Source organism: Ranitomeya variabilis, chromosome 5 (genome assembly GCF_051348905.1).
Source record: "Ranitomeya variabilis isolate aRanVar5 chromosome 5, aRanVar5.hap1, whole genome shotgun sequence".
Lineage (NCBI taxonomy): Eukaryota > Metazoa > Chordata > Amphibia > Anura > Dendrobatidae > Ranitomeya > Ranitomeya variabilis.
The window spans coordinates 627,406,540-627,419,752 of NC_135236.1; the positions used below are offsets into that span (position 1 = coordinate 627,406,540).

The 13,213-nt window shown below is 38.7% G+C and overlaps 1 protein-coding gene across 2 annotated transcripts in view; it reads left to right on the forward strand.

Moving 5' to 3' along the window:
- The first annotated feature begins 3,430 nt into the window (after positions 1-3,430).
- Positions 3,431-13,213, forward strand: part of LOC143776623 (protocadherin alpha-C2-like) — a 513,355-nt gene continuing 503,572 nt past the window's right edge. Inside the window, exon 1 of one of the 2 annotated variants that reach the window (XM_077266154.1) lies at positions 3,431-5,950. In XM_077266154.1, coding sequence (XP_077122269.1) covers positions 3,578-5,950 — 2,373 coding nt within the window. In that variant the 5' untranslated portion in view covers positions 3,431-3,577. The remainder of the gene's footprint in view (positions 5,951-13,213) is intronic. The other variant, XM_077266142.1, reaches the window with a different exon arrangement.

A 13,213-nucleotide genomic window follows, 5' to 3' on the forward strand; every position in this document is an offset into this window, starting at 1 on the left:
TCTCTTATTTAAGAAATCTTAAGTGGTGCTTACATCAATAAAGTACATTGTTAAAGTTTTTCCGATGTTCAAACGGATAAGATTTCACTGGAAATCCAAGATGTCATTAAACAGCTCAGTATCCCAGAAGCAGACACATTGTGTCCACTATCATTATGTTTTGTCAGTTAGACTTTTCCATGAAATAAAGTGCAAAAAACCCCGACATCTATACATCGATCCGTCATTTCAGGTGTCTAAGCACTAAGCGATTGAACTGTCATCTATGTGATGATGAAAAAGACAAATTCAGAAAATAATACACCTTTTATATTTTTTTAGAACTTTGGCAATAACTAAACAAGTATGACTCGAAATAAAAAGAAAATGAGAGATTGAACAGATTATTAACCCTTAATAAAAAAAAGTATTATGAAATGCAGTTAATATGGTTTGAAGGTTTAAGAACGGAGATTAATTTTAAAACCCAGTTTATATACAGCAGAATTAATATTGGCATATTTTAATTTCTAAAAAGTAGAAAGGACAACAATGCTGCAAGTTTCCTTGAGAATGCAACATCATTTCTGACCACCAGATGGCGAAACATGACAAAGAAGCAGAGAGTAATAAGGAAAGGGTGTTTCCATTCAGTCCTTTGTCTCATTCATTTTATAGTTAATGCTCAAGACTGCTGCAAAGAAGACTTCTATGTTCTAATCTGCATGTGGACTACTATTTGTATTTGTGTTTTTGACCTCAAATCAAGAGAATTTAAGGTTTAAGATTTCTACATCAGCTCAGTCTTCTGTGACACTGCATAACCTGCCCTGGGGGAAGGATCTCAAGGTGATTCTGAGGATTATGACAAAGACTTGAGTGCTGACATCATTGTCTGACCTCTATTTTGGATGAAGAGAACTGCAGGCTCTGAACAGGTATTTTCAGGTGACTGTAACCTCTTTTATTTCAGAACCTCATCTATTGGAATGATATAAATCCCAGTGTGCTGCTGTGGAGCTCAATGCCTTATGTTATCTCCTAGTGACATTGATGCTAATTATTTCTGCAATTATTGAAAATATATTTACAAATAAAAGTAATTCCCTCTTCAGCCTGTCAGTCATATCATAGAATATTCCTTCTGATGTGAAAAAGATGGAGCATTGAACTCTCCGAACTAAAGAGATATTAGTAAGTAGTGAAAGTCATAAGTTGCATCACAAGTATTTACACCAGACCCATTATGACAATAAAAGTGTTTAGTCATTTCATGTATTTATGTTTTTTATACAAATAAAATGCTATTTTTTTAAATTTAATCGTATGAACATATATTTTAACATCATGTAAGAATGAATATTAGTTAATTAGTTAAATCTTAGTTATGTCCGTCTTTACACTTAGCTTTATATTAATGTTCACACTTCCGATATAGCGTTCGATACAGTTTATTTATAAAATGAAGGCTGCCCGGACTGTCACTAGTTTACTGACACATTATTAAGTGTTTAACGTGTAACTAAACTTTTTCTACATTTTTTTTTTACTTTGGTCGGCCCTTTAAATGCTGCAGATTGGTGAGGATTTGGGGCTTGAGACCCTCACTGATCGCTTAATAGATGCCCGAAAAGTGCTCGGCTCTGGAGAAAGAAGCACAACTCTCCAAAGAGCTGTACAGATTTAATAAAAAGCATAGGCTTTGAGCTTGCCGCATGAAAAAACGCTATTGACTTGCAGGTAAGTGGTTAATCTGCAGGTTAATAGCTTTCTGAACCTGCCCGGCGCCCGCACTTTGAGCCTGAAGGAAATGAACTTCATTCACCCAGTTTCCGTCTCGGGATCGGCACGGGTTCAGTCACCGCTCTGTGTATAGAGAGCAGCGTCTGTAATCACGCCTCCGCCACTGACTGACAGCAGGATCAGCATTAGAGCTGACCAGCAGTCAGTGCCGCGATTACAGCCGCTGCTCTCTATACACAGAGTGGTGACTGAACCCGCGCCGATCCCGAGACTGAAACCGGAACGCTGCCAGGGTAATTAAAGTTAATTTCCTCCTGGGATCAAGAGTCTAGAAGCTGGCATAGGGCAGGTTCAGAAACCTATAAATCAGCAGATTATCCCAATATATGAGGTTTAGTAGCATTTTTTTCATGTAACAGGTTCCATTTAAGCTCAGTGGGGGTCTCAGGACCCACATGGTCACCAATCTGAAGGCAATTAAAGTACCTACCAAAGGTGAAAAAACACCATGGAAGTAGTACAGAAGTATAGTTACTCTTATTTAAATAGTATGCAATATGCTCCCCCTAGTGGTGACTGCAAGCAGTCTGATTTTTTTGTATATTTGTCTATGCAGGAGATTAGAAGCTTGGTGCCAGCTCCAACTGCTATAAAAACAGGAGCCCTTTTATGTCTGTGTTCACAATATATATATACAGTATATATATATATATATATATATATATATATATATATATATATATATATATATATATATGTATATATATATATATAATGTTTGAACTAATTAATTACATGATTTTTATAATTCCAGGTACTGACACATTGTATACATATTATGCATCAAAAATATACTGACATTTATATCGCAAAGTCATCTGCTCTATTAATGTAGATTTTCTTTTCCTTTAATACATTGCTATTTTGCTATATTGGTGCTAGAATCAGGGGCAGACATAAACAGTAGTGGGCCCCTGTGCAAAAACAATATATGGGCCCTTTGCAGTGCAGTACACCATCATATTGTACAATTCCACCTGGTTTGGATGCAGCAGTGGCCCCCTTTATCTCTTAGGACCCCTTTATCTCTTAGGACCCCTTATCTTTTGGCCCCTTTATCTCTCGGCCCCCTTATCTCTTGGGCCTCCTTTGCACCAATGATTTGTCCGCCCCTGGCTAGAATTATTGTCATTATATCCCACATCATTAATCTTCCTGCTTGATATCCCATTAGATAATACTAAATTCAATAGTAACTGTTACAATTGCTTCTAAATATGATCTTTCTTCATTTTGCAGCAGTTCATGTTCTAGATCTGCTCGTGGGTTTTATTGTGCTGAAGGGAAACAAAGATGTGAGGTTAGAGAATGTCATTTAGCATTTTAATCATATAATATATTATTAAAACAATTCTATTATGATCATGGTTTATTTTTTATTATTTGAATAAAAAAGCGTCTTTACATCTGTTTTTCTATTGGTGCAATGTAAAATCATCCTCCATTTATTAAGGTTATATTTGACTTCTTAAAAAATTTAAGCTGATATTAAAAATACCAAATAGCCTTAAAAAAACTTTTTTTCTTGGTTTGGAAATAATATCTGTAAAAATCCCCCAATAAGTTTAGATTAAAAAGAAACATTTTGTCATCTGATTGTATAGGTTGTCATTCTTATCTTGTACACTGGGTGTCAGTATAGCTCCATTTTTCCCAGCCGGTGGAGTAAATAAGCTCCCTGTGTGTACTAGGAGATGTAATGGCTGCTGTTCTTCATGAATTTTAAGACGGAAAAAAGAATCAAGTAGTGCATGGGAACATTAATGAAACTGGAGACCTGATCACCTTCCCTGCAATGGAGATTTCCTCCTTCTCCTGGTTTGGCTGTGCAGTGACTTCATTCAGAGGTGCATTTTTGCTGCAGATGGTCTTGGATCTGGTTTGCTGTCAGCTTCACTACTTGATCCCTGAAGAATCCAAACACGGCACCTTTGTGGGAAGGATAGCACAAGATCTTGGTCTCGAGATCTGGGAGATTAATTCCAGGATGTTACGGATTGTCTCCAGAGATGAGAAGGACTATTTTCAGGTAAATCTCCAAAATGGCATTTTATTTGTCAACAATATCATAGATAGAGAAGAAATCTGCCAAAAGATTCTGGTTTGTGTGCTTCATCTTGAAATAATTGTGGATAAACCTGTCCAAATATATCATGTAGATGTTGAAATTGAAGATATTAATGATAATTCCCCTTTGTTTTCAGCTAGACAATATAACATTGCATTACCAGAATCAAGAGTAGTTGGAACTAGGTTTCCACTAGAGGGTGCTGTGGATGATGACATAGGCATTAATTCTGTTAAAACCTACGAGCTCAGCCCAAATTCTTACTTTTCATTAGAAATACAAAAAGACAAGCATCAAAGTGAATCGCTTGATGTCGTTCTGAAGAAATCCCTTGATAGAGAGAAAGAACCTCTGTTCAATTTAACTCTAACTGCCTTCGATGGCGGCAAGCCAAAATTAAGTGGTACAACTCAACTTATCATATCTGTCCAAGATGTCAATGATAACGCACCAACTTTTTCCCAGTCTGTCTATGAAACATATCTGTTGGAAAATGCCCAGAAGGGAACTGTTGTTGTGAAGCTGAATGCTACTGATGCAGATCTCGGAGAAAATGGAGAAGTTGTTTATGAGTTTAGCAACCAGGTACCTCCATTTATTAAGTTACTGTTTGATCTAGATGGGATTTCTGGGGAGATCAAAGTGGCCGGAGAAGTGGATTTTGAACTAAACAGTCACTACGATATCCGTATTGATGCCTTTGATAGAGGTCAATATCCAATGGCAGGTCACTGTAAAGTGTTGGTCAACGTAATAGACGTCAATGACAACCCACCTGAGATGACAGTGACGTCTCTGTCTTTACCGGTTCCTGAAGATTCCCCAATGGGGACAACGGTAGCAATTATAAGAATACAAGATCAAGATTCAGGTTCCAATGGTAAAGTGAATTGTCAAATAACTGAAAATGTCCCATTCAAATTAAAACTTTCCCTCCGAGAATACTATTCACTAATAGTGAATGGACCTCTGGATCGTGAAGCTATCAACATGTACAACATTGAAATTACTGCAAATGATGAGGGTGTACCCACCCTATCCACATCTGAGACACTTCTGGTGGAAATAAGTGACGTCAATGACAATGCGCCAACTTTTAATCAACATTCGGACACTCTTTTTATCACAGAAAATAACCCACCAGGATCTCTTGTCTACACAGTTTCCGCCACTGATGGTGACCAAGACCAGAATTCATTTATAACATATTCTCTTATCGAAAGTACCATAGATGGAATCCCAATTATCTCCTACCTCTCGATAAACCCAGAAAATGGAAAACTCTTTGCTTTGGTTTCCTTTGATCAAGAACAAATCAGTTATTTTCAATGTAAAGTCAGAGCGACAGATGCTGGATTTCCGCCACTGACTGGTAATTTGACCTTGAGTATCTTTATAATTGACATCAATGACAATGCCCCAAGTCTATACACAACAACTTTAAACTTTGACTCGGAGGCTGCAGAGATCGTCCCTAGATCAGCAAAAATAGGAACCGTGGTGAGTAAAATAAGAGCAACAGATGTGGATTCGGGTTATAATGCTTGGCTCTCTTTCGAGTTTAATGACTCAGCTGAGCGAATCCCATTTGGAATTGGACGTCATAGTGGAGACATAAGTGTCATTCGTCCTCTTCTTGAGGTCAACCAGGATGAATACAAACTAATTATTGTTATAAAAGACCATGGGGAACCAGCAATGTCAATAACGGTGACAATGACAATAGTACTAGCTGAAAAAATGCAAGAAATTAGTGCTGAACCAAACCAAAAAGGATTGAAAAATGAGGATTTTACAAATGCCAATACATACTTAATAATAGCGATCTGCTTGATATCAGGGATTTTCTTAGTTACTCTTATTATATATACGTTCATACGTTGGCAACAGTGCACTCAGGAAATAGATGACCTGAGGCAGCACAATATGGGATCTATTGCTAGAAGCTGGACCTATTCCATGCAGCGTCAGTACAAATACTGTATGAATGGGATTTCACCCAAAAATGACTTGATTTTCTTCACTCCAAGTGTAACTCAAGCATTAGATACTGACAGAAACCCTCATCAGCCTGGATTCATGACTGGTCTATCAGCAAAGGTAAGACTACTTAATCCCCAGACTGCTTCATATTCCGGTTTTCATTTATTATTGGACAGATTACATTAATTGGGGCTATTATAGCTATTGGTGTAGATGTGAAATGGTTTTAAAAGCATTACGGATTCAAACTTTAGTATTTGAAAAAAATAGTAATTAGTGATACATTGTATTTTTTCTATTGGTTACTATTAGGGTTGAGCAAAACGGGTCGTTCATTTTCATAAGTCGCCGACTTTTGGCAAAGTCGGCGTCTCATGAAACCCGACCCGATCCCTGTGCGGGGTCGGCCATGCGGTACGTGATCTTGGCGCCAAAGTCGCGTTTCGTATGACGCGTTTAGCGCCATGTTTTCAGCCAATGAATGAGCGTGGGCAGAGTGATGACATAGGTCTTAGGGGAGTGAACGCCTATCGTCATGTTATCGCTTGTGCGCAGTAGGGATTTGGAATGTGCAATACGAAATTTTCTGTGCTGGGACGGAGGGGAGAGAGAGAGAGAGAGAGAGAGAGAGAAAAAAAAAATTAAATAATAATAATTTCTTTCATTGGGTTTTCGTGTTTCGGCCGAAACCCGACTTTTAACGGTGGTCGGCTGATTTCACTCGACTCGACTTTTAAGACAGTCGGGTTTCACAAAACCCGCCTCGACCCTAAAAAACTAAAGGTCGCTCAACCCTAGTTACTATCTTCCAGTTCTGTAAATAGAGGGGACTAGTTTTTTATTGGTAGCCTTGTAAATGGTCATGAAACACCTAAGAATGAGCTTTAGTGTGTCGTGAAAGTTAGTACCAAGTGTTTAATCCCCCTACAGTGCCACCACAGGGGAAAGGAAGTATTACAATATATTTATTGAAATCAGAGTACTGCAAAGTAAGAATTCTTAAAAAAAAGAAAGGTTAATAATTTATTATTGTCAAATCAAAATGCAAAGTGAATTAACAAAAGATAAATCTAAATCAGTCAATATTTTGCTTGAGCACCACACTTTGACTTCACATCAGGATGAATTCTTCTAGGTAACTTACAGAAAGTGAGAGAATTTGTCAGGTGTGCGAGTAACCAATTTTACCAAAAAGGTGATAATGATCATCATTTTCAAATGCAGATTGAAACACATTCATTAACTGAAACAGAAAGAGCTGTGAGCTGTGCAGGATGTTTAAACCTGGGTGAGGAACAGGCAAACTCTGCTACAAAGGTGATGCTGTGGAAGACACAAGTCATACACCATAACATGTTTTTTTCGCCATAACAAAATAAGCACAGCAAAGCAATCTCCCAGGAAAGATTTCAAAGCAGTTAAAGGTTTTGAGATGCACTGTGAAGTTCTTTTGAAGAAGCATCGAGATATTGGCAATAATCTAGACCATGCATGCATTGGTTGGCCAATCAAGCTTAGTGCAGCCGATAATAATTTTATTTCTGTAGCGCCAACATATTACGCTGCGATTTACAATTAAGCATTGACATGTACAGATAACAAAGATATTACTGAGTAACAGTTCTACAGTTACAGGAGGAGTGAGGGTCACAAGCTTACAATCTACAATGAAATAGGGGGGCACAATAGACATAAAGTGCTTGTCAAGTATGGTCCAGTCATCATAATAAATGGGGCAATTCTATTAAGCTGCATAATCTGGTCATCAGCCAAAATTTGTCTAAGTGCAGTCACCAAGTGCCATTGGGTGCATGGAAAATGTGGAGACAGATGAACAGGAGGGATCAGATCTGAGGAAAATGTAGAAAGAGGGAACAGGGAAGAGTTAGATTAGTGAAGTGAGGCTGTAGGCCTATCTGAAGAGAAGTGTTTTAAAGCAAGCTTAATGTAGGGGCTAGGTATTTATCGGATTGACTGGAGGTATTGCATTCCAGAAAACTGATGCAGCGCGAGAGAAGTCTTGGAGACGGAAGTGGGAGGTTCAGATCATGGAGGATGCTAGTCTTAGATCAGTGATAGAGCCACCCAAGACAATTGCAATATTGGGTAGGTTAGTAGAGGGAAAAAACATGAATGACACTTCCTGAATGATTCTCTTCTAAATTGGAAGAAGCCCAGCAGCGCAATCAGCTCAGAACTGACAGCAACCAATGAGACAACGCTACATCCATCTACTGGCCAGAAGTGGTCTTCTAAAAGAATTGTGGCTGAAATGCCATACATTTGACATGGAAACAAGGCCAAGCGACTCAACTATCCATGAAAAAATAGAAGCTGGGATGCTGAAAAATAGCAGCAGGTGCTTTGGACTGATAAGTAGTGTTGAGCATTCCGATACCGCAAGTATCGGGTATCGGCTGATATTTGCGGTATCGGAATACCGATACCGAGATCCGATACTTTTGTGGTATCGGAAATCGGAATCGGAAGTTCCCAGTGTATGGTTCCCAGGGTCTGAAGGAGAGAAAACTCTCCTTCAGGCCCTGGGATCCATATTCATGTAAAAAATAAAGAATAAAAATAAAAAATATGGATATACTCACCCCTCCGGCGGAGCCTGGACCTTAGCGGTGTAACCGGCAGCCTCCGTTCCTAAGAATGCAGTGAGTTTAGGACCTGCGATGACGTCGCGGCTTGTGATTGGCCGCGTGAGCGGTCACGTGACCAATCACAAGCCGCAACGTCATCGAAGGTCCTTCACTCTGCATTCTTAGGAACAGAGGCAGATGCTTTGACCGGTGAGAGCCAGGGGCCGTCCAAGGGGTGAGTATATCAATATTTTTTATTTTTATTCTTTATTTTATACATGAATATGGATCCCAGGGCCTGAAGGAGAGTTTCCTCTCCTTCAGACCCTGGGAACCATTCCGATATTTTGTGTCCCATTGATATGCATTGGTATCGGTATCGGCGATATCCGATACTTTTTGGGTATCGGCCGATCCAATCCGATACCGATACCTTTGCATATCGGAAGGTATCGCTCAACACTACTGATAAGTCAAAATTTGAAATATTTCACTATCACTGAAGGCTGTTTGATTGGAAAATGGCTTGTCATTGTACAATAATGAGTTTATGTAGGGAACAATGATGCAAGTGAAGGTTACTTGCAAGTTTGGGACTACGTTTCAGAAAATGGAGTTGGGGAATTTGTCAGGATTAATAATTTGCTGAGAAATACAGGCAGATATTTATCCATCATGCAATAACATCAAAGAGGTGTTTGATTGGCTCTAAATTTACTCTGCATCAGGACAAAGACCCCAGACATACAGCCAATATCATTATTAACTTCAGCATAAAGGAAAACGAGTACTAGAAGTGACGATGCAGCCCCCACACAGTCTTGATCTCATCATTAGTGTTGAGCATTCCGATACCGCAAGTATCGGGTATCGGCCGATATTTGCTGTATCGGAATTCCGATATCGAGATCCGATACTTTTGTGGTATCGGGAATCGGAATCGGAAGTTCCCAGTGTATGGTTCCCAGGGTCTGAAGGAGAGAAAACTCTCCTTCAGGCCCTGGGATCCATATCCATGTAAAAAATAAAGAATTAAAATAAAAAATAGGGATATACTCACCCTCGGACGCGCCCTGGTAGTAACCGGCAGCCTTCTTTGCTTAAAATGAGCGCGTTCAGAACCTTCCATAATGTCACGGCTTCTGATTGGTTGTGTGCCGCTCATGTGACCGCCACGCGACCAATCACAAGCCGCGACGTCATCCCTCAGGTCCTAAATTCCCTTCTAGGAATTTAGGACCTGAGGGATGACGTCACGGCTTGTGATTGGTCGCGTGGCGGTCACATGAGCGGCACGCGACCAATCACAAGCCGTGACGTCATGGAAGGTACTGAACGCGCTCATTTTAAGCAAAGAAGGCTGCCGGTTCACAGCGGTAAGGTCCAGGCTGCGTTGGAGAGGTGAGTATATCAATATTTTTTATTTTAATTCTTTATTTTACACATTAATATGGATCCCAGGGCCTGAAGGAGAGTTTCCTCTCCTTCAGACCCTGGGAACCATCAGGGATACCTTCCGATACTTGAGTCCCATTCACTTGTATTGGTATCGGGTATCGGTATCGGATCAGATCCGATACTTTGCCGGTATCGGCCGATACTTTCCGATACCGATACTTTCAAGTATCGGACGGTATCGCTCAACACTACTCATCATCATAGAGTTTGTGAGACGCTAAATGAAGAAATAAAAGGATCTTCGCCAGTCTACATACACAGAAGATCTGTGGTTAGCTCTCCAAGATGTTTGCAACAACCTCCTTGACAAGTTCTTTCAAAAACTCTACTACGTTTACCTAGAAGAATTGATGTTGTTTTGAAGTCAAAAGGTGGTCACGCCAAATATTGATTTGATTTAGATTTCTTTTTTGTTCGCTCACTTTCATTTTGCTATTTGATTAAACGGAACCTGTCACCCCCAAAATCGAAGATGAGCTAAGCCCACCGGCATCAGGGGCTTATCTACAGCATTCTGTAATGCTGTAGATAAGCCCCCGATGTATCCTGACAGATGAGAAAAAGAGGTTAGATTATGGTCCGATCCAATGGGCCTTGCCGGGCTGTTCCAGGGCCTCCCATCTTCTTACGATCATGTCCTCTGCTTGTCTTCACACTGTGTCTCCGGTGCAGGCATACTTTGTCAGCCCTGTTGAGGGCAGAGCAAAGTACTGCAGTGCGCAGGCACCGGGAAAGGTCAGAGAGGCCCGACGCCTGCGCACTGCAGTACTTTGCTCTGCCCTCAACAGGGTAGACAAAGTACGCCTGTGTCAGAGCCACAGCGTGAAGACAAAAAGAGGACGTCATCCTATGAAGATAGGAAGCCCTGGACCGGACCACGACGCCAATCTAACCGGACTGCAGCGGGACCGCCCTGGGTGAGTATAATATAACCTCTTTTTCTCATCTTTCAGGATACATCGGAATGCTGTAGATAAGCCCCTTATTCCGATGGACTTAGCTCATCTTTGATTTTGGGACTGACAGGTTCCCTTTAAAGTAACTTATTCACCTATATTTATTAAAGCATTCTTACTTTGTAGCTTTTTTTTACAAACCTGCTTAATAATTTTGCGCAGTACTGTATATATTCTTTATTCTTTGCATTTATAAATGCCCACTAGAATAAAAAAGTATCTAGATTACCTAATTTGTTTAGGTAGCTTTGATAAATAGGTATAGTCTTGAGTCAATAGGCCAGCTATAGTTACAGTTTTTGTTGGCATGGAAGGTATATTTTTATGTTCTTTATTTGTATCGTATTCTTTTTTATTTTATCTACTTTTTACTTTTGCTCCTATACAGACTATAAAAAGTCTTAATATAAAAAAATCACACATAAGATTTATCAATTCTGTTCTTAATAGAACCATAGCATCTTTTCCAACTGATTTATAACAGGTCCTAACAAAACCTGAGAATTCATTCTGAAATAATGTTTTCTGTTAAGTTTTCATTAGAATTTGGGTAGACCATGATGTTATTGCTATCTATACCTTAATCATTGACAGAAAAGTAAAAAAATCTCCTTATGAGCACAGCAAAGCTCAACATATTTAGCCATTTATGCCAGATTTATATAAATGTTTAATGTATTATTTAACAATTTATAATTTTATCAGAATTTATCTACGGCACATTCACAATGTAAACAGAAAAATAAACAATCTAATTTAATTAAACTAAAATTTTTATTTAATCCTTTAAAATAATATTTTGCGCATCAAATGATACCCTTTAGTATGTTGAGTGAAAACTTTATAGAAGTCATCAGCAATGTTTGACAAAAAAATGATTACTTTCTTTGTAAATTTTGTTTTAAGTTGCTTGATGAACATTTGAGATAAGGTGAACAATGTTCAGTTTTAGCTAAGGAAGGAAGTTGTTGGCATAATTAAACTAATTATGAACTTCCCATAAACTTGAAGAAGTCCAGGCAGTCCACACTTTACTCTGCACTGACATTCCAAAACATCAATGCTGTGTAGAAAGCTTGAACAAGATCATGCTGGTATGAGAGTGAGTAGCTGGCTAACAGATACAGCCAGACTCCCCACAGAAAAAAGAAAGTGCTGAACCAGCTTTTGTATACATTTTGGGAATCACTGACAGTGCTTCCTACTCTGGACCCAGCAGTTATGTGGTGTCTTGGTGTAGGAAGGGAGCAGGAGCTGTTGTGACCTAAGAGACCCAGTCAACTCTACTATGCAATTGGGAGGCTGCCTGGGTCTAATATACCAGCCCAATTTACAGGTGATATCAGCAATAAAAAAGGATGCGTTAATGACTTATAATGTCCCCCAAAGGTCTTTATAATTTTTTTTAATATATAGAAAAATGATTCCAATATATAAAAATAATTTGTATGGAAAGTGGAACATATTTTAAAATATTCTTAGCTATCCTTCATGGATTTAGATTTTTTTTTTAAATTGACATCTATTTTTTACAGGGATATAAAAATGTCATAACACTTAAGCTTCATGTATTTAAAAAGAGGCAAAAATTATACGAATTTCTGAATGAAAACATTTTTTAGAGCCTTTTAAAGAGCAAGTATGATAAACTCCCTCAAAAGAAGCAATATAAAATGTTCTTGTGCTGGCAGAGTTCTTAAAATTACTTCAAACATGTCTTATACTTTTCTTTCATTTGGCAATTTACTTCACTGATTGTGGGAGCTGATTGTAAGCAGCCTAGAGAACTGAGATGTTTCTGCCTTATGTGTGGTGGCCTATATGGGGCCAACTATAGTGATGTGAATTGCAACCTGTTGAGGGTTTTTCTTGCACAATGCAATAATGTATTGAATTTGAATTATAAAAAACCGAAGTACTTAAGTAAACTCCCGTAATGGAAAATGGGTGGACACATCTATCTTGGCCCATTAAAGGATATGATTTCGATATATTGCGTAGGATAATATAAATAATAAAAAAAATTAGATCAGCCACTGAAAACATAATGAAAAAATGTCTGGCTGCTGTGATACCTTTCTATCAACTCTAATCTGTGGAGGAATCTGGCAGCAAGTTTTGAACCTTTTATGCAACAAAATCATGAGGAAAATAAGGTATTGCACATTTCTATAGTGAAAGCACATTACTGGTCCTCCTAATTATGCCCTACTGTTTGCAGTTTTTTTGTTGCACTTTGGCAAAGGTCTTTCACTTGAGACCAATCAATAACTTTAAAATGTGACTGTTGTATAATTTTTTTAAAAAAATATGTGAGACACCACAGTCAGCTGCCAATCAGTGGGGCTTCTGAGATCCCCATCGATCACTCAAAACAG